Below are 25,643 nucleotides of genomic sequence, written 5' to 3' on the forward strand. Positions count from 1 at the left end.
TGTCGAAGGGAGAGCCTCCGTAAGAAAGGCATATATTTTCGAGATTAGGCGCTTGTTGTCTTTTTTGCTAAGGACCCATTGCTCAAACGGCAGCATTGGACGAAAAGCCAGAGATCGCGTCTTGGGCCCCGATAGTCAGTGTGCCATTTGCGAGTGCAGGTAATACTCAGACAGATTATAGTCTGTCCCCTAAGATCAAAGAGATGGCCTAGGTGTTTGCAGTCCCCCTCTATCCAGCTTGCCGCCGCTCCGTTTTTCAACCCTGGTGGGAAAGCAGGGTTCATGAAAAGTGGGGTCAAGGGGGAGGGGAAGTTGGACAAATGAGCACCCCGGGATACCCTGTCCCACGCGAGCATTGTAGGACGCGTGACGGGAGAGGAATATAAACCCCATGCCCAAGCCAGTCGTGGCATCCAGGTATCACGTTAAATGTGGTGGCCTGCTACGGTTTGGTCCATGAACACCAAATATTTCTCGGTCATGGGGCGGTTCCACTCCACCAGGTATCGCAGTTGGGAGGCGTAAAAATATCGGGTCATATTGGGAAGGGCCAGGCTCCCCGTTTCCTTAGGTCTCTGAAGCTGTGCTTTGCATAATTGAGCACCGACCTGCCCTGGATGAACCCTTCTATCTCTGACTGTATCTGTCAAAGTGTATGCAGAGGGGGTTCAAGCGGAAGAGTTTGAAATAGGAAGAGAGCCCGCGGTAGTATATTCATCTTCACCGCTGATAATCTCCCAAACCATGTCAGAGGCAGGTGTAGATCTGTGCGGATCCATTGTAGCAGTGCCGAGTAATTTATTTCCGCTGTCCGCACGAGGCTTTTGTGGAGGACTAGCCCGAGGTATGTGATGCCGTTGGTCACCCAATCAAATGCAAACCGATTCCGGAGAGCCTCCACCGTCTGCGGGGATGCTGTGATATTGAGCACCTGTGACTTCTGCATGTTGATTTTGAAGCCAGAGACCTGGCTAAATTCACAGAGGTAGTCTACAATGGCCGGTAGGGAGGCTACGGGATGGGCCACCGAGTTGATAAGATCATCTCCATATAGACTAAGAAGGAGTTTATCTAGGCCGAAGGGAATACCTAGAGCAAGAGGGTTGTCTCCGAGTATTGGGCCATTGGCTCCATATAGAGGTTTAAGAGCAGGGGCGAAAGGGGTCAGCCCTGTCGCATCCCCCTTCCCACTGCAAAGGGTGCCGAAAGGACACCATTGACCCGAACGGCTGCCTGGGGCGCGCTGTAGATGCTCGCAATCCAGCGCCGGAATCGCGGCCCCATTCCAAAGCGTTCTAAAGTCGCAAAGAGGTACAGCCAATGTACACGATCCAATGCTTTCTCTGCGTCAATTGCTAGAAGAAGAGCCTCTTCTTTAGATCGATGCACTTTGTCGATGAGGTGGCAGATGCGTTTAGTGTGCCTAACAGGAATGAAGCCGGATTGATCGGGGTCAACAAGACCTGGCATGTGAGGGTTTAGTCTGCGTGCTAGTATACTGGAGGATAATTTGGCAGCTATATTCAATAAGGAGATCGGCCGGTATGAGCTACAAAGCTCTGAATCTTTACCCGGCTTCGGTATGACCGATGTAGAGGCCTGCAGCATTGAGGGAGTAAGAGAACCAGTATCCGCAAAGGAGTTAAATAACCGTGTCTGGTAAAAAAGGGCTCTAAAGCCATCAGGGCCCGGTGCCTTCTGTGGCTTCAACCGTGCGATCGCGAATATAACCTCTTCTATACAAATAGGTGCTTCCAGGGAATCTGCTTCTCCCGCGGGTAAGGGTGTTCTGGCCGCCCCGGCGAGGTAGTCCGAGGGATCTGAATGTAAAGAGGGGACTGCCCTGTAGAGCGTACTATAGAAAGAGCGGAAAGCTGCCACAATCTGGGCGTCATCGGAGATGGAGCGGCTGGTGTCCTCGCAGAGCGTTGGGACCGAATGCGCTTCTTGCTGGCTGTGAAGGCAGTATGCTAGCATACGGCCTCCTTTGTTGGAGCCCACAAAATATTTATGTGTTAGTCGCACTGCTGCGTGTTCTGCGCGATCGAGATCTAGGTGGCGGAGTTGAAGGCGTTCTTTCTCCAGTTGGCGCCATATGCAAGGGGCACCTGTATGTTTATGTATGGCCTCTAACTCCCTGACTGCGGCTTCCAGTTCCGCGCGTTTCGATTGTCTAACCTTGTTGTCATAAGAGGCTTTAGCTATAAGCGCTCCTCTGGTGACCAGTTGGAACGCCTCCCATACAGAGGATAGTGGTGTGTCGGCCCTGTCGTTAGTTGCAGTATAATCTGTAATGCAGTGCCTGATATCCGTAACTAAATCGGGAGACCGAAGCAGGGAGTCTCGCAGGCGCCAGCGCATTGCGAGCAGTATTCGCAGATGAGAAGCGCATGGACAGTGTGATGTGTGCATGATCAGAAAGGGGCCTTGCCTCGATGGTCGCCCCTGTGACTAAGGTCCAAGCCGCTGAGGTAACTAGGAAGTGGTGCAGCCGGGCATAAGTTTTACGTGCAGCTGAGTAATAGGAATAGTCCCTGACGGTCGGATGTGTGCTGTGCCAGGCGTCCTTAATCCCGGCGTTGCGCAGTCAGTCCTCGCCTGAAGTTGAGATGGGGCCGGCGCCCCCAGTGCGAAAGCCTGAACGGTCGAGGTCCTTGTTCATCACTAGGTTAGGGTCCCCTCCTACCACCACCACTGGGTCTGGAGAGTGCAAAACTGCAGCGCATGCCTCTATTAAAAATGTTTGTGGTAGTTCATTAGGGGAGTAAATGGAAGCAAAGGTGCTGAAGGAGGAGCCAATTTGGAGGCGCAGGGCTAAAAGGCGTCCTTTAATCCCCTGTATGGGCCGATTACTGAGCCCTTAAAGTGTTTGGCGACTAGGATGGCCACTCCACTCCTCTTGCTTGTCATAGAGGACCAGTACTGGTGGGGAAAGTGTTTGTATCGCATGCGGCGGGTGTCTGATGTCAAGAGGTGGGTCTCCTGCAGGAGGCAAAGATCACCACCCGAGTATTTCTAAAAGGGATAACACTGCTCTCCGTTTAGTTGGATTGTTAAGGCCTCGTGTGTTGAGACGGAGTACTTTAAGGTCGATATGGGGAAGGGAGGGGATAGTTGTGCTCTTAGCGATGGCGCACCGCACCCGATTGGAAATGAGTTAGGAGGAGCTTGGTAGATGGAAACTTCTAAATCTGTGCAATTGTGGTATACATGGCCAATATAAGGACTCACTGAGGAGGAAACCCACCCGATCCCAGAACAGAAATACAAACTCCAATACAAAACAACAAAATTGGTAAGACAAGCGCCCTATAGGGCAGAAATTGGTTGGCTACTTCAACGTGATTCAAAACATCCGCAACCGTGCGGGAATGACAAAAGTTCGTCATGGTAATAAAGTTCTGGGGAAGGCGTCAAATGCAGTCCAAGAAAGCGGGCGAAGATGGCGGTCCTCCAGCCCACTCGAGCGGTGACTTCCATATGTTAGCAAGTTGTAGGAATTAGGCGGGAGAGGTGTTGGCGGGACCGCCAGCTAGTGACGCCAGGACGCCGTCCCGCTCCTTCGCGTGGGCAGCCGCGTCCGGTCCAAGGGGCGAGGAGAAGGGTTTGCCCACGGTGTACCATCGATCTTTGCGTGAGTTGCGGGGCGTGTTGTTCCCCGTGGACGTGCCCATTCCGGGGGCGGAAATCCAAGATTGTCGGAAGCCTCGTTTAAGGAACGTATTTGGTGCAGTTTTCCATCGTATTTGAAGATAATGCGAAAAGGGTTCCCCCACGCGTAGGGGATCCCCTTCTCCCTCAGGCACTGGGTGATGGGCTGGAATTCACGTCTCTTGAGCAGTGTGACCGCGGAAAGGTCTTGGTAAAGCGTTGGTGTGAATTCACCAAATTGCCGGGGGTGAGAGTTTCTGGCCTTATGCAGAATACATTGTCCGGCGGCGGTGTGTTGCTCCGGCGAGGCAGGCCCACTCGATGGACTCTATCAAGTTGTATCTCTGTAGTGTGATCCGGACCCAAGATATGCCTGAACAGGGCCTGCACGAAACCCTCGATGTCGTCTTCCTCCATTCCCTGCTTCACCCCTCGGATACGCACATTGTTACGACGGGAGCGGTTCTCGAGATCCTCCGTCTGCCCCTGTAGCTCGATATGTTGTTCCTTGAGTAGGAGAACCTCCTGTTGTAGCATCTCCAGTTCCTCGTCGTGACCATTCTGATGTTCCTCCAATGTTGGGACCCGGTCACCAATATCTGAGATATCGCAGCAAACTTCTCGTAAATCTACCGCCAGTTGGTCTTTGAGCTTTGGAGGTCCTCTTTAAGGGCAGAGAAGAGCGATGTCATGAAGGCCTGGATGGCTGGAGCGTCTGCTCCACCAGCCGCCCCCATCGCCGCCTCCGGGCGTGGGATCGTCACCTTGGGTTGGAGCATGTCTTTGACCGAACGGTCTTTCCTAGGGCGCCCTGATGCCATGACTCTGCTGTGGTCTGTCACCAGTAAGTTGTGTGGGTACGGAAGTAAGGGGAAGGCGTTGAAGGTGTAGCAAGCCTGGCGTATATGGTGAACAGAAGGGCCAACGGCAGCGCCAAGGCAGTTGTAGGTGGTGGCAGTTACTGGCGGTCGATGCGGACCCCTAGAGGAGATTGCAGGCTGGGTCTCGCGTAAGCGGTGGTCCAGCACGCATCTTGTGGCAGTTAGAAAGGCCGCGGAGGGAAGGGGGACAGTGCCAAGTTCTTTCCCGCGCCGTCCACCCCACTGCCTGCCAAACCGTTCCTCAGTGGCCCTCTGAAGGTAAGTGGGGCCACACTGGGGGGCCCTGCGCAGTCCAGAGGGAGAGATGTTTCGGTCCACCCACTGGAGCCAGTCCAGGCACTCACTGGATGGTAGGAGCAACCTGCAGATTCAGGAGGGGGAAAGTCTATGCGCCGCTATTGTGGGCAAGGCTGCAGTCCTGTAAAGTGTGGTAGCCCCTCAGATCTCCCTCCCAGCCTGTTGGTGCCAAGAGGAAAACCGCTGCAGGTGTGCACAGGGCATTAGCACCTTTCCCAGCGGGGGTGAGAGGGGGCGAGGAACGTGGCAGTAGGCCTCGGGGGTCCAATGGGCAAAGAGCGGGCTGTACCTGGAGTCCTCCTGGGCGCGGAGAAGAGTAGTGGAGCGGCGCTGAAAGGCCAGTGGGAGGCTCGCCTATCACGCTCCGGGACTCAGTTCTTGTATGTCCCACTCAAGGCCTGCCAAAGCTTCAGCTGGTCCACAGGCCGGCGCGGCGCGATGTCCGAGCCGATGCTTCAGCGTCGGACAGAGCCCAGCGGGCCCAGGTCCGGCTCCTCGGTAATCCGCACACTCCCTCAGCGGGGGCCTCGCAGACAGCGCCCGCAGGCCTCCACAAGCGAAGGAGGGGGAGGGAAGCGCCCTGGGTGGGCCGCAGTTATCAGGCCCCAGCAGTCCACGCACAGCACCATGCGGCGGAGGGTCAGCGCCCAGGCAGACCGTGTCAGCCCCTGGTGCCTCCAACAACCTCCGTAGGGGAACAGAGAAGCTGCGATGGTGTCCTCCACCCAAAGTCACCCGTGTATGGAAGGCGATGAGAGTGAACTTTGTGGGCCGGAGCAACTGTGAAGAGCGTCTTACACAGTCACAATCTTGGACACACCCCAGTGCTGATAATTTAAAGGTAGGATGCACTTTTGCTGTCTTATTTTTGTTTTTATTCCTGTGAAATGTACGTACTAACACCTAAAACAACTAAAGAACTTGCTCAAAATGTCAGTTTTCTGAATGCCATAGTGCGCCCAGAATTCGTGTGCACAAAGGCTTGCATAAAGGCTTGCAATGTAATTCACACGTCTGTACAGCTACTCTTTGCATATCTTTTAATAGCCTTTATATTTGACACTGTAGCCATTAGGCTATACTACATTTAAAGTCTGTCACTAAGACACAGTAATATTGGCGTTGTTAGATAGACTAATATTCACCCGTTTAATTTGGTGCAACAACATATTTTAACCAGTAGGAGATAGAAATCTAAATGTGCAGATTGAAATCTGAATATATACTTCGCACATGGTAATTTTCCAACAGTGCTAAATACTATTACATTTCCACAATGATTTTATTAAACATTATGACGATCATGATAAAACAAAAACGATTTTATTGCAATTACTTTTTAACAATTGTTTTCATGTAGTCATTTTTTTTATAACGATCATTAACCCCTTTGTTGTTTCCACATTTGAAAAACAAGCCTTATTCCTTTCCTTTTACCTTTAAACACATTTATTTATAACACTAAGCACAGAAGCTTTACTGAAACATAAAAAGTTTGTATCCCTTTTTAGATGGCAGTAATTACCATCAGATCCACAGATGTGCTTTATTAGGAAAGCAACAAGAAAGAAAGTCCATACTTTTAATCCTTTCTCTTTTATCCAAAATAATGAAGCTGTATTTCTAACTTTTCAAAATAAGTAGTGTTTAATGCACATGCCTTCATACCATACTAACTTAAAACCTAATTGCCACAGCATTTATCTGTAGCTTATGAGCCATGTGTTATTTACTCACAACCAGTAGACTTTAGCTTCTATGTTCTTTCAGGAGAAAAAGGCCTTGCTGTATTCTAATGTCCTCACAGAAACTCCCAAAAATTGATAAACCTTTCATTATCTCAGTCTGTTCTGACAGACAGTTTCCTTCCAACAGACCGCTCCGAACATCTGTTAAAAGCTCTCTTTTTAGCGCCGGAAATGGGCACGGTTTGTTCTATTTAAAACCCAGGCATTTCAAGACAGTCAAAATCTATCGTTTTGCAATGTGGTACAAAAAGGACGCTTTTATTTTAGCAGCAACCAATTACTCAGATAATTTGATTGCCTTTTAATATTTAATATATAATATATCTAAGGATAATGCTGTAACATTTTGTATTGAGTCCTAGTTGTGTAAAACACACAAATTAGTTTTTTTTTCTTTCCATGAGACCTATATTTTTTCCTATTGAGTGTTAATTCTAATTTTTTGTTTTACCACATATTGAGCTCATTCCAAACATTTTCAAGAAGGGGCCACACACTCAGAACACACAACACTGCTTGCTATGGCAAGCCATTCTTACACAAAGAGCACAATCGCTACTCATTCAAACAAGTACTTCACAATCATCACCACCGGTGTCAGTCCACAAACCACATAGACACTCAAACAAACAATCAACCCACAAATCAATATTTAGGACAAAAACAAAAGGCAGACACAGACTGTACTCAAACCAAACCATTTGTAATTACCAATTTTAAATCATATTTACAAATGAATGCGCTCTCAAAAATAGTACTGAGACTGCACCATGACAAGTAAATAGCCCAAAAACTGTGCCATGTTCAAAAAGACAGGCTCTAGCCCCAGACCTTTTACAAAATACACCAAAGTACCAATGGATCTGGCGGAACACTCAAAAGCGCTCCATATCACCATATACAAATTTTACGAAGTGTGTAAATCAGGATCGGTTTCGGTGTATTTGTTCCACAGTGTACTATACATTATGGAAGAAATACCATATTTAATGTACATAAGCCTATTAGGAATCCCCTCTAGGGGAGCCAGCTGAGTACTTTTCTAAATCCATATTGGTATCACCAAGACAGCAACACATTCTACGAAGTGTGCTAGGCACGGGCATGCCAGAAATATTACAATGCAATATAATATTATAGTCAAAGCATATTTATCCTGAGAATTATCCAAAAGTAGAAACAAATCTCCTCTTTACCTGCCTTTATTTGCTGCAGCAAACAAACAAACCAGAATCTTGGCCAAGCTAATCCAAAACAAGAGTGTTGCATCTTGACCTTACCAAACAAAAGTCTCCAGCTTCCAACTGCCAAGCTCAGAATAGACCTAATGGTCACTGTGAGATGAATGCCAAAGGGATCTCTGTTAGGGACCGGTTACCACCTGGAGGGTCAAATCTGGAAAATGGGAAAAGCACTTTGGTCTGCAAAGACAAGGGTCTCATCGTGCAGTGTACATCCTCAGGGTGAGATTCCAAACCTCTGTCGAAACAACTCTTTCGGACGACCATGTCTCTGATGAGCCCCATGTGACTGGCGCCCATTTCTGGGAATGAGCCTTTTCAGGGGCCCACTGGTGTAGGGGTTTGCCCTTCTTTGTCCTTATTTCCTTAGACTAACAAAATAGAGATTGGCATGGAAGCTGTAATATCAAAGAAAATAGAATGTATTAACCTCTCATGAGGGAGACTACGTCAATACAGTAGGAGGTAGTCCAAGGAATACAGAAACGATGGGCCTTTTATGGCCAGTTTATAGATGAGTAAGCATGAAGACTAAAAAGAGTCGGTACATGTATACACAAGAATAGCTATTCACATATATGGACAACTGGAAACTACATAGTCAACAGAGTGGGAGGAGTAACAAAAACCCTTATATCAGTTGGAATGGTCTGACAGTTACACACTGAGACAGATGCATTCTGGTAGCTACAGGCCTTTCTGATCATACATTGCTCTTGTCTGTGTTGAAAGAGTTGATTATAGTTGATGACTCAAACGAAATACAAGGGCAGGCAACAGTGAAGACGGGAGAAGCACATGGCGAGCACATGGCTAACTAAAAGAGCTGCCGTAACCCCTTCGCTGCGGCGGCAATTCTGCCGCAGTGCTAGGGGGGAGGGTGGGTCGAGCGGCGCTCACATGCTTGTGACGGAACCTCTCCGTCACGAGCTTTGGTTGAGCTGTGCTCATGACGGAGCGGTTCCGTCATGGCCCCGCCCGCTCAATAGAACGCGCCGCGCAGGCGCGCCGAGCGGGCCATGACGGAACCGCTCCGTCATGAGCACAGCTCAACCGAGGCTCGTGACGGAGCGGTTCCGTCACGAGCATGGAAGCGGTTCACTAAAATGGCTTCAACTTGCGAACGGTAATTTCTGCGATTTTCACAGTGAGGAAACTGCAGTTAGAGTATCCACCAGAAAGAGCAGCACCGAAAGTAAGTACCTTGTTCTTCCGTCTTGCACAAGAAGATCATCTATGATGATGGGGCTCAGATAGAACATAAATGTAGTCCTTGATTTAGTAAATAGTTTTTAAGGAAAGTAGGTACTGACTGGCATACTACAGCACGTACCAGTTTCTAATTGTATCACCAACACAGTGTGCTGCTATGACACTATTTTTGTGAATGACCTTTGTTGCTTATTCGTATTGTATCACAACTGGTTCTTAAAATCCATTTTGGCACCTTCAAAATCCTTAAGTAATGTGTTAATGTTTCGTGAAATATGTAAGCTGCTGGAGGTAATTCAAATTGCAATGATTCTGATACTTGCTTTTGATTTCACAAATGAATTGTTTACAGTTAAAAACTGAACCTATTTAAATAAAATTCCAGTACTTTTCTGAAGTATCAGTTTATCATCTAAACTTAAATTGGCTTCTTGTTTAACCATTAATAATCTGCTTAATGTATTTATTATTTTTGTCTGCTATCTTTAGTATATATTATTAAATTATATTTGATATGCGTATGTAAAATGAAGTGTTTCTTAATGAAGTCGATTCTCACAGGACAATATCTACATGTTTGTTGTTGAAGCATGTTTGATGCAGGGGTCTCCAACCTTTTCTGTAGTAGACCAAGTTATGTTCAAAGACAAACCATCCCGAACTACTAATATTATTAATGTTGCGTTAGTGACTGCCCCAGACAAGATCTCATTAGTTCCCGCCAAAGGCATGATTATAGGCACTAATGTAAAAAAGTATTGGTCAATTTCGAAACCTTTACATGGGTGATATATTATGGCCATAAATACAAGGTCCCTTTCACCAAAGGAATAATATTAGTAATTTATCTATCCAATGCCATATGTCCTATCACTCAAATATCACCTGTCAGTATATTTTAGAAATTCTGGCATTTATTCTCCAAACATCAGTTTGAGTTCTGAATCGCGCACATATTAACCTTTATTTATTTATTATAAATTTATTATACTAAACACGCACTCAATTGTGATATAAATATATATATTCCACCGAGCTTCGTATGTACTAGGCTGGGATGCACGCAGGAGTGCTTCACAGTCAGGTGGAGAGCTATCAGTAGCTAACGAGCTGCTCAATGGAGAAGCTTGGTTTAGTGCATACTTTAAATGTTGCAGTTTTTCAAAGATGAACAAATGTATGGTTAACCATCAACATGTACTATTTAATACTTAAATAACTTGCATAATGAGTGACAGATATTTAATATACAAAAACATGTTTTTTGTGTGAATGGTGTCTCTTATCACACTTGTTATGCACTGTAGAGTCACGGTTAGCAGGTTGTCTACACATAGGCGATGTGCCTGTCTCTCTGGTTATTAAAACCAAGCCATTCCTCCCCACATAAATAGGGGCTAACAATAGTACAGACACAATAGGTAGGAAATTACAGACATGTGGAGGTCCATACAGTACTTCTGTAGTAGGGGATCTCTGTGTATAGTCATAATCTAGTGAATAGTCCCGCCCATGTGCGCGGACCCAGGAGCAATCAAAAATAATCTCTTAAATTGTCAAAAAATGCAGAACTGCACAGATACTTAAGAGAGAATTTAAAGACAGATAATTCAGCCTATATCCACAGGCTACACTGTCCAGTACTTCTACTAGAAATTCCACCAAAAACCCACAACAGCACAGCCTGTCCCGATTTCTCCACAGAGAAAAACCTTCCTTTTTCAGCAAAACCCTCTGGAATGATAGAGAGGAAGGAATGGACAGACAAGCCCCATAGGCTGCCATTATGTGGCTCAAAACAGGATACTTTGCCTTTAAGAGAACCTTCCAGAACTCTCTCAGTATCCCAGAATGCAAAGTAGGTCCCTCTTACTTTCAGTTCTTTTTTCCGGCTCCTGCTAGCAGGACCCTGGAGCATTAGCTCTTCTTTTTTGAGCTTGTTTTATTCAATTTTTGTGATAATTTTGTGTTTTTGCAGCTTCACTCGACGTCTTTGGTCTTAAGCTACATTCTGCTGTGGTTTTTTGGCAGAATTTCTGCAGTCTTCTTGTCTTGGTACTATTTCTGTCTGACAAGTGCTTTGTCTGCAGCTGAATTAAGGACCAAAGCTGAAGCTCACAGGGTTTATATTCTGTGTTTGCCTGTGTCTTTTGACACCTGTCTTCTCTGTAATTTCTTTTCTACGAGGCTTCGGCTCCCAGGTTTGGAGCAGGGGAGTTTGAAGGCATCTTCAGCCTCTGGGTGAGGAGAGGGTATGTCCTCTGGGGTTCTCCCCAGTAGGAGCACGTCTGAGCTATGACGCGGTTCCGGTCAGTGCCTCGACGTCATGGAGTGCCTCAACATCATGGAGTGCCTCGACGTCATGGAGTGCTTCGACGTCATGGAGCAGTGAGGCTCGCCGTCATGGAGCAGTGAGGCTCGCCGTCATGGAGCAGTGAGGCTCGCCGTCATGGAGCAGTGAGGCTCGACGTAGAGGAGCAGTGAGGCTCGACGTAGAGGAGCAGTGAGGCTCGACGTAAAGGAGCAGTGATGCTCCTTTTGGGGCGTTGGTCGCTTTAGCTCCCCTATCTTCCATTAGGCCAGACTTCACCGTTATGGATTGCTTGGCGTCTCGGTGCAGTGCTGCTTAATGTCGATGTACAGCAATGTCGTAGAGACAGTCACTGTCTTAGTGATGGTGACGTCCTAGTGAGGTCGACGTCATGGGTTACAGCCGCGGAATACTTGCCGGCGCTTGACGCCTGGGTCTTGTTCCAGGCCTCGCTCAATGGTGAGCCTCCCTTCGTAGGAGTGGACTTTGTGTTCTTGGCAACGCCACTCACAACGCCGTTCAGTTGATCAGCGTCGAGGAACCCTTCTGATGGGGAGTCTGTGGCTACTTACCACATGTAAGCGGGGGACGTTGGTCCTTTTGCTTAGTTTTGAGTATTCGCATACCTACTCAGCGTGGGTCGCCTCCTACTCTGCCACCACTGGTGTGACCACCGGGGTTGCTTCGGAATTCTCTCGAATCCCTCTCCCACCCACGACCCCAGGGGCCTTTGACCCCTCGGTCTGCGAACCCCCCGTGCCTTGATGCCAGGGAGGCTTCTTCCATGAGTACGGGGAGGCTCTCTCCTCCTCTTAACTGGTTGGCGGTACTTAACTTTCGTCCACTAACACCTGCCAGGAGGTTCTGGCTTCGACCGTACTCCTGACTTGGTCACAGGGGTGGCGGCATGCAGACAGCATGCTGTGGCCCGCTGTTGCTGGGCCGTTGTGGTAAGACCCCTGTGTGGGCTGTTTCTCCACCGATTTGTGGTTCCCCTGCCGAGAGACAGGAGGGAGGCCTTACAAGAGATAGTCTAAGGGCCTGATAGTTTCAGATCTAAACATCGGTGTCGGAGTGGAGTTTTTCTCTCCTGCCGACCCCCAGGTATGGTGGATTTGTCCTACGTTGCCATACTTGTATTCGTCTGACGTCTCTGCAGCCTGCGGCTCAGTGGTGTGCTTCTACTCTCCCGTTCTTTGGGCACCCCTTGGGCGGCCATGAGGGTAGTGAGTGGTCCGCATGAAAATCGGAGATTTTTGAAGGCTGTAGGCTTGGGGCGTGGAGAACGGCTTAAGGCCTTCCACCCTTTCTAGCGGCGTCTTTTCCTCCCAGAATTTGTCTGTGGTCCCGGGCTGCCGTTTAATAATTCACAAGTATATTGTACGCATACGCGGGAGAGCTTGATGCTCCTCGGCGAACAAAGGCCGGCCGGGTCTAGAAGTCTTCGTTGTCAACCCTCCTCCATCAATTCCACCGGTTCACTCGCAGTTCCAGCTGCACGAGTGCCGAGCAGAGGCCGTTACCCTGTTGGGAAGCAGGGAGATAATACGTCCTTCGGTCTCTAAGAGAAGGTCTGTAGTCATGGTGCTTTCAGGGAGAGAGGAGGACCAGATCGAGTTCAGGCCCATTCTGGTTTTGCGTTAAGCAAACGGAGGGTTGCAGCCTTTGTGCCGTATTTATCCTAAGCTACAAAGAGGAGGATGGCTGTGCACTATAGGCCTGCAGGATGCGTACCTCCAGGTGCCCATTCCTTGTAAACATCGGAAATTCCTGCGCTTCCTCGTCTGCACCAATCACTATTAGTACACCGTACTATTGTGTGGATTGAAGTCTGCACCCAGGACTTTTTCGACATGCATGGCTGTGATAGCAGCGCACTTGAGACGTAACAAGGTGTTTGTCTACCCATACCTGGACGATTAGTTGCTCTAAGCCTCCAACTTCCAGGAAGCACAATTGTACTTCAACAGGACGACTGTCCTGCCGGACCGTCTGGGGTTGCACATAGATCTGTCCAAGTCTGTCCAGATCCCGGTACAGCGCCTGCAGTACTCGGGAGCCTCCAATACGATGTCGGCTAGCGTGTCTCCCTCGGAGGAGAAACACTTATCCATCCTTTGGAAGGCTCAGGCTCTCTTAGCTGCTCCATCTACAACAGTGAGGACGAGGTCTTCTCTACGGGGATCGATGGCCTCTTGTACCTTCCTCACTCCGCATGCGTGCCTACACATGTGATCGCTACAGGACGGTTTGGAGGACCACTGGAACCAGACGTAAGGGTGTATGGACGACCGGATTCAGTAATTTCTTCACGCCCAACTGTCCCTGAGATGGTGGTGCTCAGCAGAGAATATCCTCAGAGGGGTTCCTTTCCACAGGGACTTCCCGACTCGGACTATCATTACGGATGCGTCTCTCCTGGGCTGGGGAGTGCATTCAGACCATCTACAGATCCAGGGAGCGTGGTCTCCGACAGAGTCCACGTCTCACATCAGTTTCCTGGAATTCAGAGCTATTCACTTGGCACGGAAGGCCTTTCATCTGTCCTTCCAGACTGACTCCTTGCTTGTGCGGTCGGACAATACGACCACGATGTTTTACCTCGACAAGCAGGGGGGCGCGAGATCACGCACACTGTCACAGGAAGCGCAGGCGATCTGGCACTGGCTATTAGCCAGAAGAGTGACGATAACGGCGTCTTACCTGCCAGGTGTGCAGAATGTTCAGGCGGACGCGCTGAGCAGATCTATTCAGGAAAGCCACAAATGGGTCATGAACAACGAAGTACTAGGAGAAGTCTTCGCAAATGCCGCGACTTCGCCTCCAGGTACTGCCAGCAGGGGACGCTGGGGAATGCGCTATGGATTGACTGGTCTAACAGCTTTCTGTGCGTTTTTCCGCCCATTCCCCTGATTCCGGCGGTGCTCATCAAGCTGTCCCAGTCCAGGTCACGGATGATCCTGTTGGCCCCGGAATGGCCCAGGCAGTGTTGGTTCACGGACCTGCTTCACCGGTCTCTCCTTCCGCACATACGGCTGCCGTGCAGGCCGGACCTTCTCACGCAGTTCGGGGGGCAGATGCTGCACCCCAACCTCTCGTCTTTGAGTTTGGCCGCATGGCTCCTGAGCGAGTGCAGTATGGCCATTTGAATCTACCATGAGATTGTATGGACATACTGAAGGAGGCTAAGCGACCTTCCACTAGGACGTCCTATGCTTACAAGTGGAAGGGATTCTGCATCTGGTGCAAGTCCAAGAACTATGATCCAATGACGTGTAAGGAAGATGTCATCCTTCCGTATCTTCTATATTTGGCGCAGTCTGGCCTTAAGGTTCTTTCCATTAAGGTTCATCTTGCTGCGCTGTCTGCCGACAGGAAATGCCCTTCACAGACTTCCTTCTTGCAGATCCCTGTGATCATGGACTTTTTGGAAGGCTGGAAGAAAGTGTTCCCTCCTGTCTGGCTTCCTTCGCCTTCATGGGACTTGAATGGTGCTGTCCAGATTGATGGAGGAGCCTTTCGAACCTATTCATAAAGCTTTGTTGCAGCATCTGTCCTGGAAGGCTGCGTTCCTCGTGAACATCACATCAGCCCGCAGGGTGAGTGAAATTCAGGCGATGTGTTGCCAAGAACCTTATGCTGTATTTCATGCTGCTACGGTTGTTCTGCGTACTCTCCCTATCTTTCTTCCTAAAGTTTTCTCTGATTTCCATGTTTACCAGACTATAACTTTACCTACGTTTTTTTCAGAATCCTTCATCTCCAGCGGAAAGGCCTCTGCATTCCCTGGATGTAGGAGGGTGTTTAAATTTTATCTGGATAGAACCAAAGATATTCTTAGGTCAGACCAATTGTTTATTAATTATGGTTCAATCAGGACCGGTCTTGCTACCTCATAACAGTCCATCTCGAGGTGGATTGTGTCCTGTACACAATTGTGTTACCAGAAGGCTGATAAGACCTTAGGGGGTAAACCTAAGGCTCATTCCACAAGGTACAAAGCTGCCACTTCTGCTTTGCTTCGTAATGTTCCTATTGCAGAAATCTGCAAGGCCGCCACTTGGATGTTGGTCCATACCTTGATAAGCATTCCTGTCTGGTCAGTGATACCAGGACAGATGCTTAGGTTGGGCAGGCTTCGCTGCGAAATCTGTTCGCACAGTAGTGGTGTTCATTCTATTCTCTCCACCGCCGCTTTGATGTGGGGATGGGCTTGCCATTCTATTCACTAGATTATGACTATACACAGAGATCCCCTACTACAGAAGGAGTAGTTTCTGTCCTGTAACTCCAGTTCTGTAGAAGGGGTATCTCTGTTATAGTCCTAAGCGCCCGCCCTCCTCCCCGGTGGAGAAAGATATTATGTACGGAATGCTACAGGTCTGGCGTGTTACGCCTTCAAAAAGAACTGAAAGTAAGAGGGACCTGCTGTGCATTCTGGGATACTGAGAGAGTTCTGGAAGATTCTCTTAAAGGCACAGTATCCTGTTTTGAGCCACATAATGGCAGCCTATGGGGCTTTTCTGTCCATTCCTTCCTCTCTATCATCCCAGAGGGTTTTGCTGAAAAAGGAAAGTTTTTCTCTGTGGAGAAATCTGGAAAGGCTGTGCTGTTGTGGGTTTTTGGTGGAATTTCTAGTAGAAGTACTGGACCGTGTAGCCTGTGGATATAGGCTGCATTATCTGTCTTTAAATTCTCTCTTAAGTGTCTGTGCAGTTCTGCATTTTTTGACACCTTAAGAGATTATTTTTGATTGCTCCGGGGTCCGCGCACATGGGCGGGACTATTCACTAGATTATGACTATAACAGAGATACCCCTACTATAGAACTGGATTACAGGACAGAAACTACTCCTTCTCTATGCTCCAGTCGATGCTGAATATCTCCACCAGAAGTACTATTGTCTGCCATTGCCTCCATGGGTTGATATATATTTTCTTCTAAACAGGATGCTATCATCTTCGAAAGTATAGATATCGACAAGAATAGGCAGGGGTTAAAAAGAAAATCTGTAAAGGCCAGTTTTAAATATTTATTGTACGGTTTAGCACTGAAGGAACTTGAAATCCATGTTCAGATGGGCCCACCTCGCCTTCAGGCAGGACTGAAAAAGGAAAAGTGAGGACCACAATTTTCTTGTCCCATCCTGAATAGTCAGCCACTGCTTTTTAAAACAGCGGATTTATAAAGATGTCTTTAACTATATAAAATGTTGCAATGCTAGTCTTTATTTTTGGTATGCTGTATCCAGCGGAAAGGGCTGCATACACTCAAACCTTCTTGGCAATGTTGATGGCAGACACCTAAAATGGTGTGGGTCAAGATTTTTACCCATCTAATGGTTTTCTTTTCTAGACTCGCTTTTCTGATAATCCTGCACAAGATCGGGGTTTAGTGGTTACAGATCCAAAAGCAAAAGATATTGTGTTGGAACATAAGAGCTACTGTGCTAAGAGCGTGAAGAATCGTAACTTCCCTGGAGATGTGCTAGGATATGTTACACCGGTGAGTGTGTCTCATATTCACTTGTGTGTTGAATGGATTCCAGCTGCATGTTTCTCATTTCCTTCCCACCAACCCTCCTTTAGCTTTCAAAATCTGAAGAGGGCCTGGGCCTGGAACTGCAGAACTTCACAAAGGACCTCCTCTGTGCATCTGTCTACTGGGGATTCGTTGTGCATGGGCTTCAAGCCGGCTACAGGTCTTTGCCAAAACATGTTCATTTCTTAAAGCTCCTGCCACATACAGGCAGTGTCTATAGGAAAAGGGATATGTAAAATGTAATCGGGCACATTCTGCACTATGTTACTTTTCTGTAACCACGTGCCAAGATACTAGTTTCTTATTGTGATGGAACCCCCCTCAAATCATTTAAGGTTACCATCATTAATGTGTGTCCCCAAAAGATACCTTAAATTTGTAAAGCATTTATTCAACTCATGGGGCACCTTGCTACTAAATAACAAATGTTTATAGCCGCCCAACCTAATTGTACTTATTTTATCGACCTCCGAATAATGAAAGACTAAGTGAACCCTGCAGGTGACCATATGGTCAAACACAGATAACTGAACTGGATGCGTTAGTCGACTGATACACCAGACATATCCCAGTAATGTAGATATTTATTGTACTTTTTGCTGAGACAATTAAAAGTATCCACTCGAAGTCACTGTTTTTTCTACAGTGATTCGTTTTTTTGGATACCTCCTGTTTGTATCAACTATGTCCAACAACAGGTTGGCTATTACATTTCCTGGTTGGTGCTTAAGTACATTTTAAGCCTCAGTTAGAGACAACTATAGCTGTCTGTTGACCAGGCCTATTGTTTCCAACATGCATAGAGTGGGCTTTGTGTCAGTCCCCTCTGTTAGAAATTGCACAGGAACAGCTTGATGATTTGAAGAACATTTATTATCAGCAGCACAGCAACAGAGAATGCAGCTACTTGGTATACAGGAACAGACTAACTGGCCTGATGCCTAGCAGCCTGTTAGATTCTAAAGCGAACTCAAAGCATAACAATAAAGGCTTAAAGGTAGAGCATAATAACAACATGTGAATGAAGATGTAACACATCTCCTTTCATTAAAAAAAAAAAATATATATATATAGATTAAGAAACATAGTCATCAAATTTCTTGGGAACACATCTTGGTCGAAAAGATGTCTTGACTCTAAATGCAACCGACTCCTTTGTTACCTGTTGTGCATTGGGATAAATGGTATGATGAACAATGGGACATTTAGCAACCCGGTTGATGTTCCACAACTTGCCATCTTGGATGATAAAACTGTTGTTAAACACCCTTACAACTTTCATTGGTTTGCCAAATTTATTGGAACATTTTGTTATAAAACCTGGTCTTTTAATTCTAACCCAATCACCCACAGAGAAATTTGGAGTTTTAACATTCCATCTATTATCATACCACAATTTTGTTTTAGCTTGTTTACTTTCAACTTTTTGAGCAACCTCTTCAACCAACTCCTTTGAAAACAAATTATTAGAACATTTATCTCTGAACCACCAAGGACAAATAGTAGAAGCAGGATCTCGCCCTTTGAGAAGACGGAAAGGACTAACCTCAGTGGTTGAGTGCGAAGTAATCCTATAAAGCCAAAGTTTTTCTCTCCATACATTTTTCCAATTGCTACCAGACTTAAAAACATCAGAAACAAACCCTTTCAAAACCCTATTAAAGCGTTCTACTAAACCATTTTCACGAGGTTCATAGACAGACAAAGTATGATGTTTAATGTTATGTAGTTTAAGAAAATTCTCCATCTCTAATGAGGTAAGTTGAACCCCATTATCGGTGACAATTGTCGAAGGACAACCCTCTCTAGAAAAAACTTATTTAAAAAACTCTATAACTATATTGGTAGAGGCAGAAGAAACAAATTTTACCTCCGGCCATTTAGAGTGGTAGTCCACCAGTACAAAAGCATAGCGAGAATCACTTGGAAGACACATAAAAGGACCAGAAATATCAAATGCTATTTTTTTCCAAGGATCAATGGGCCAGGAGGTATTCTTCAAAGGAGGAACATTAACTCTTTACATTTTCTCATTTTCCATGCAAACTGCACACTCTCTTACTTTACGATCAACCATCCGATCTAAACCTGGCCACCAAAAATAATTTCTTATTAACCGTTAAATTGCAGACATTCCTGGGTGTGTTTTATGTGCCAATTCCAAAATAACATTTTGCAGGGCAAAAGGTGGTACACATTTTCCAGATTTAAAAATTAAATTGTTCTCAAGGTCTAACTCACTAAAAACATTGAAAATTGACATGAAGTTTTCTGTCAAATTTTCTTATCAGGCCAACCCTCTAAAATATATTTTTTAATAGTCTGTAGAGGAAGATCTTGATTATCTGCAGATTCCGAAGTTTCTTCAGAAATTTCATCAAAATAACCTAATAATACATCTTGTAAACAAGTGACCACATCAGTATCATCCACAATATTGCTGCAAGATGTTTGATAAGGATGACGAGACATGAAATCTGCAACAACATTCTTTTTACCTGGAACAAACTTGGGTGTAAAGCAAGACTCCTGTAGTCTAGAAGTCAACCTGGAAATGCGTGCAGTAGAATTCCACCCACCTCCTGGAGAAAGAATATTAACTAAAGGTTTATGATCCGTTATTAACACAAACTTACTGCCCCAAATATAGTTCCTAAAATGTTCGATCGCCCACACACAAGCTAAAAGCTCTTTCTCTATGACAGCATACCTGCGTTCAGTTTCATTAAGAGTGCGAGATGCAAAACGCACATTCCATTCTTCCTTGCCATAGGCTTGAGACAACACAGAACCAATGCCATACATGCTGGCATCAACTGTAATTGTACATGTTTTGTTCAAACAAAAAGGTCTGAGTGTGGGGACATGCAAAATATCTGACTAAATAAGCTCAAAAGCAGACTGTTGTTCACTTTCCCAAACAAAAAGATTACCATGCCTAAGAAGTTTCCTAAGGGGTTCCATTTTGGTTGCAAAATTGTTCACAAATTTACTGTAATATTCGCACATTCCTGCGAATGACAGTAACTGATCTTTATTACTGAGAGGAGGAGCTTCTCTTATACCTTCTACATTGGATTTTTTAGGTACAACACCATCCCCCGATAATGTATGACCTAGATATTCAACTGAGGTTTGGAATAATTTTCTTTTACTTGACTTCAAAGTCAAACCATTCTCCCTCAATTTGTCACATACAGAACGCAAATGTACAACATGCTCCTCATCATTGCTAGAATAAATTAAAATGTCATCCTGAAAACACTTGACAAAACGCTCCACGTCTCTGAAAATGTTAAACATAACTCTTTGAAATACTGAGGCCGCCAAAGCTATACCAAACGGCATTTTTGTGTATTGATATAAGCCTTGGGGAGTGATAAAGGCTGTGAGACATTTAGAATCCGCTGTAAAAACCTGCTCCTACGGATAGTTCTGTCCTACGTTAGGATGCGACTGGATGGGGAGGAAGGTGGGGAGGGAGGGGGACTTCGGGGGGGGGGTGTTTTGAATTCCCTCAGGTTGGGGCACGAGAGAGGGGGATGGGAGAGGGGGGTAACAGTTGAGATAACTCAGCAACACACTTTCAGCCCACACACCACTGGGACATGCCAGGGACTACAGCCACATGGAGGATACATCCTAGTGAAGAATGTACAACAGGGCATGCTGAGACGGGGCGTGGCGGGTACACAAGGGGAAGAGCACACATTCCAATCCACTAGATTTACTGACACATACTCGTGGACCACCCACACCGCATATGCATGCTGGAAATCACTCACATTTCACTAGCGCCTCGTTAAATGGCGGGTACTGTAGACACATCACAAGAGGGAGCTAGGGGAGTTAGTATCCTGACGTGGAACGTCAATGGCTTGGGCTTTAAAATAAAAAGAGGTCTAGTGAACGCCTACATTAAGAGGGTGGACCCAGACGTGACCCATCTACAGGAGACCCATCTCAGGGGTACCCAATGTGCGTTCATTGACAGGGTTAGGCATAGAGTCCTAGCGCATGCAGGGTACACCTCAGACTCTAGAGGGGTGGCAGTCCTTATTAAAAAAAAAACTCCCCATTCTGCATTACACGCACGTGGATCGACACACAGGGGACTTACGTGGGTGTGCAGGGGACTTGGCATAGGCGCACCTACACGTTGATCTCGGTCTACGCGCCGCCCAAACGAACGCTGACAGCCCTGGCAACCATTTTATTGGACACGGCGGACACCATCCAGGTGGTAGCGGGGGATTTTAATGAGGTTATGTGCACTGCCCTAGATCGGTCAGGGGGGACAGGCAACGCCGATCGCCAGACTGCCCTGGCCACCCAGGTAGAGAATCTAGGACTCACCGATGCCTGGAAGTGGTTGCACCCCACGCTACAGGAATACTCATACTACTCAGGAGCGCATAAGGTGTTCTCACGCCTGGACTTCTGGTAAGGGTAGGACGTGCCCGGGGTGCAACGGGAGGAAATTGGAGCTTGGCAGCCTGGGACCTACAGAACACTGCAATACTGCGAGGTATCCGCGCGGATATCAAGGTATACATTGCTGAAAATGAAGGCACAGTGGAGTCAAGCGTCACCTTCTGGGAAGCCCTGAAGCCGGTCTTGAGGGATAGGATACGGGGCAGACTGGGAGACGAGAGACGTAAGCTCCAAGTTGAGGTCTCCGCCCTGGAAAGGACGATCCTAGAGCGGGAGAGAGAGTTTCAGGAGTCCAGATCTGCTCATGCTCTGAGAAAGCTCCTTGACGCCCAGAGGCAATACCGAGACTTAGCGACTAATGAGGCAAAGACCCTCCACCCTCCACCGACTCTATGATGTGGGGGATAAATCAGGCAAACTACTGGCGTGGCTCAGTAAGAAGGAACGGGCGGCCAGGTGGGTAGACCGTGTACGCAGAGTGGATGGGATACTGGTTCACACGGACACGGAGATAGCGGACACATTCGCTACTCATTATGAGCAGTTCTATGAGGCTAGGAACCTGGCAACTTGTGAGGACGCGACACAATATATGGAAAGGGTGGACCTCCCGGAGCTGACCGAAGAGGCGCGGATAGGACTGGAGGCAGACCTAACATCGAACGATATTAGAGAGGCAATCGCTAGGTTGCGACCGGGCAAAACCCCGGGCCCGAATGGTTTCCCGGCCGAATTTTTTAAGCGCTGTTCTGACCGACTTTTTCGGCCCTCCTTTGAGGGAAGATGATTGGAGGTGACTTCAGTCTACTATCATTCTAGTGCGAGGATTGGAACCGTAGACCGGGCCTATTCACAAGGCGTATTGATACAGTTCCGTACCCTTTTCCTTAGATCAGGGCTTATAAACTTATGTTAGGGGACAGATTCATTAGTATTAGTGATTATCCGTCCTTTTGCAAGAGTGTTAGTATACCTTCTATGGAGTTATGCTTATTTGGGGCCTTGTAGGCCTCAAACGGGAGAGACTCCATCTTTCTTTCTGCCCCGGCAGCTTGAGATGCTTCTAGGTCAAATGTAATGTTTTAGTTACGAGGTGTTGTTCGCTTGGAGAGAACCGGCTCAGGCTGGCCCTTATTGAAAGACTGTATTTTTCTCCACTCCGACGACACAACATCAGGCCGGCCGGCTGGGAACGTGTCCTTGGTACGGGGAGGTACAAGAATTTGGTGGGCGGCAGGTTACTGGCCGTAACTTTCCATGAAGGAACGAGCTTCCATATTAGTGAAAGCATGAAGCAGTCAGGGAGTCCGTCCGTAGGTGGCAGCTAGCCGTTAGCATCAATGCCATTAATTACTTCAGGGCAGACAGTCGCCATTTTAAAGTCTGAGAAAGATCGAAGAGCTGATACTCTCTTAGAAAGATTGAAGACATTTTAGTTGGAGCAGCTGGCGAGCATTGACATTAAGATCAGAGCATAAAGAGTGAAGCAGTTAGTTAAGGGAACGAATACCCGAGTGGCTGAAACTGAGTTATAGGATCGAAGCCGAGAAGTGAAGATGGTCCGTGATTGAGAGGAGAGAGGAGTAGTGCAGAACAGCCAGAGAGAAAGCAGCTAATGAGAGGAAGGTTCCAGTGACTTGGAGGGAAGTAGAGAAGACAGAGCATAGCGGTGCAGACGTGTATCCGTGACTGCAGAAGTGTGACCTTAAGACGAGCCAAGGCACAGACGAGAAGGGAACATAGATGACTGCTGAATCCAGACTTCATATTAATCAGGTGATGTCGACCCTTTTCCTCCTAGTGTGCACATTCTAACCTTTCATTTTCCTTTGCAGGCTATATGTTATAGTATAGTATAGTATTATATTGTTATGGTTATTATAATAAAGTACCCCAGTTCTTAGTGAACCAGCATGTGCCTTTTATTCTTGTACAATCAGGGTAACCTGTTCTTCTTGTCAGACATTGTTTTCATGAACGGACGCAATTCCCGATCAGGTAAGAGATGACTGAGCAATGAGGGAGAGAGGGGCCCTTGAAGTGAAGGATAAGTTGTACATCATCTAATTTGGTAAACCGTTGCGTGATTTATAATATTGTAGTATCATATCCCTAGTAGATAACGAAAGATCCCTCCTAATGGTATTTATAGGAAAGTGATCATCGTTGGTAAGCGGCGTTAATGAGAACACCAGGGGGGACACTGGTGCCTATACCCACAAGATTGTGGCTTGGAGTGTAAGTAAGAGAACACCAGGGGGGATACTGGTGCCTATACCCACAGGATTGTGGCTTGGAGTGTAAGTAAGAGAACACCAGGGGGGACACTGGTGCCTATACCCACAGGATTGTGGCTTGGGCGAGCGCTGATTGTGGTCAGTGTGTAATGGTAACTAATCAGAACTGCCTTAGGGTAGACTAGTCTGGGCCCGGGTTGCCGCGAGACTAGCTGGTGTGAGTGTGATATTGTAGAAAACTTATGCATGTTCATTGCTAATTCCCCATCCTTAGGTAGGAGACATAGATACCTTTTGTAAATAGGTCCTAAGGAGGGAAGTGGTTACGTTTCGGCTGGGTTGGTGGTGCTCTGATGAGCTGATTCTATCTGGTCTGAGAATCCGGTCGTTACAAGCGCTCAGCGGACCTCTTGACACGCCATCTTTTGGGCCTCTTTGTTGGGGCTTGTCAGGAGGGGGTGCTCCATGGCGCCATGGCGACGATTGTACCGATATATAAGGAGGGCAAGCCGCGGGAGGACTGTGGGTCTTATCGCCCTATCTCCCTCCTTAATACGGAGGTGAAAATGCTAGCAACCATTTTAGCAACCCGCCTCAGGGCAGTCATTTCAGACCTTATACACTCCGACCAATCAGGTTTCTTGCCCGACAGGGCCACCAAACTGAACCTCAGTCGCACCCATAATTGGCTGCAGGAAGTCCAGGCATGGGAGGAGCCGCACTGGTTCCTATCCTTGGATGCCGAGAAAGCTTTCGACGCAGTGCACTGGCCTTTCCTCATTGTGGTCCTTCACCGGTTTGGCTTTGGGCCGAACTTTGTAAAATGGGTCCGGCTCCTGTATACTGCCCCGACGGCGAAGGTACGTGTGAACCAGACGCTGTCGCAGGAATTTCAGATCCGAAGAGGCACCCAACAGGGCTGTCCCCTGTCCCCCCTCCTATTTACATTTACCATAGAAATCCTAGCAGCCAGGATACGGCAAAATGAGGGCATCTCTGGTTTCATGGGCACCAATTCGGTCCCTGCACAAGAAAAAATCTCACTTTATGCGGATGATGTCTTGTTATATATTACGCGACCGGAGACCACTATCCCGGAGTTATTCCAGGAATTGGAGCAATACGGCGGGCAGGCGGGCCATAGAATAAACTGGCACAAATCCATCCTATATGACCCGGGGAGACAGGACAGATGGGGCAGGCTCCCAGAGAGACTGCTGACGACCACAGACGGCTTTCAATACCTGGGGATCTATATTACACTAGATAGGACCGCGCCATTCCAGAGAAATCTGGGACAGATCATGCTCAACGCAGTGGCGGACATGGACCGCTGGAGGCAGCTACCACTCACACTGCAGGGCCGAGCGGCCATGTATAAAATGATCACCCTACCGAAATCTCTATATGCCCTCCAAAATGAGTACTACCCACTCCCGACTGGGACCTTCGCTAAGATCCACGCCGACCTAAGGTTATTTCTCTGGCTGGGCAAACACCCTAGGGTGGCCCTGACCACGCTCCAAAGGCATCAATATAGTGGGGGAATCTCACTGCCCAACCTTGAGGCCTACTATTGGGCGGAACATTTGACGCCCATCAATGATTGGTTGCATGCCCCGGCAAACCACCCAACATATGCCCTAGAAAGAGCCACGATGTCGTCAAATAACGTGCTCTACTATCTCTACGGTGGCACCAGAAGAGCCCCGCTCCTACCGGCGACGTCTCTCAAGCTTGCAGCGTGGGCCAGGGCCACTAAACGTATGGGATGGGAAAAGAAACTCACGCGACAGACCCCGCTGTGGCACTGCCGATGGTTGGCGGAACTGAACAAACTGAAGGGCTTCCGGAGATGGGACGATATTGGGATCTCTACTATCGGAGACATAATAGCTAAGGGAGAGTTGAAGTCCTTCCACGTCCTTAAAACCGAGTTTGGCCTTCATGACACGCAACTATTCAAATATATCCAACTACGACACGCATGGCGAGCCCAAAAAGTCGAGCTTACTGACATACCGGAGTATGCAGCATTGGAGGGGCGGCTCCTCCAGGAGCAGATAACTGGGAAGGCGGTCTCCCTCAC

General features: G+C 47.4%; 1 protein-coding gene across 1 annotated transcript in view; it reads left to right on the top strand.

The window, feature by feature from the left end:
• CHID1 (chitinase domain containing 1) overlaps positions 1-25,643 on the top strand; it is a 1,807,841-nt gene that overhangs the window by 129,960 nt on the left and 1,652,238 nt on the right. Inside the window, exon 3 of the mRNA XM_086957742.1 lies at positions 16,698-16,847. Coding sequence (XP_086813868.1) covers positions 16,698-16,847 — 150 coding nt within the window. The remainder of the gene's footprint in view (positions 1-16,697; positions 16,848-25,643) is intronic.

The sequence above is a fragment of the Lissotriton vulgaris genome, chromosome 2_1 (assembly GCF_964263255.1).
Source record: "Lissotriton vulgaris chromosome 2_1, aLisVul1.2, whole genome shotgun sequence".
In the NCBI taxonomy this organism is placed as follows: Eukaryota; Metazoa; Chordata; class Amphibia; order Caudata; family Salamandridae; genus Lissotriton; species Lissotriton vulgaris.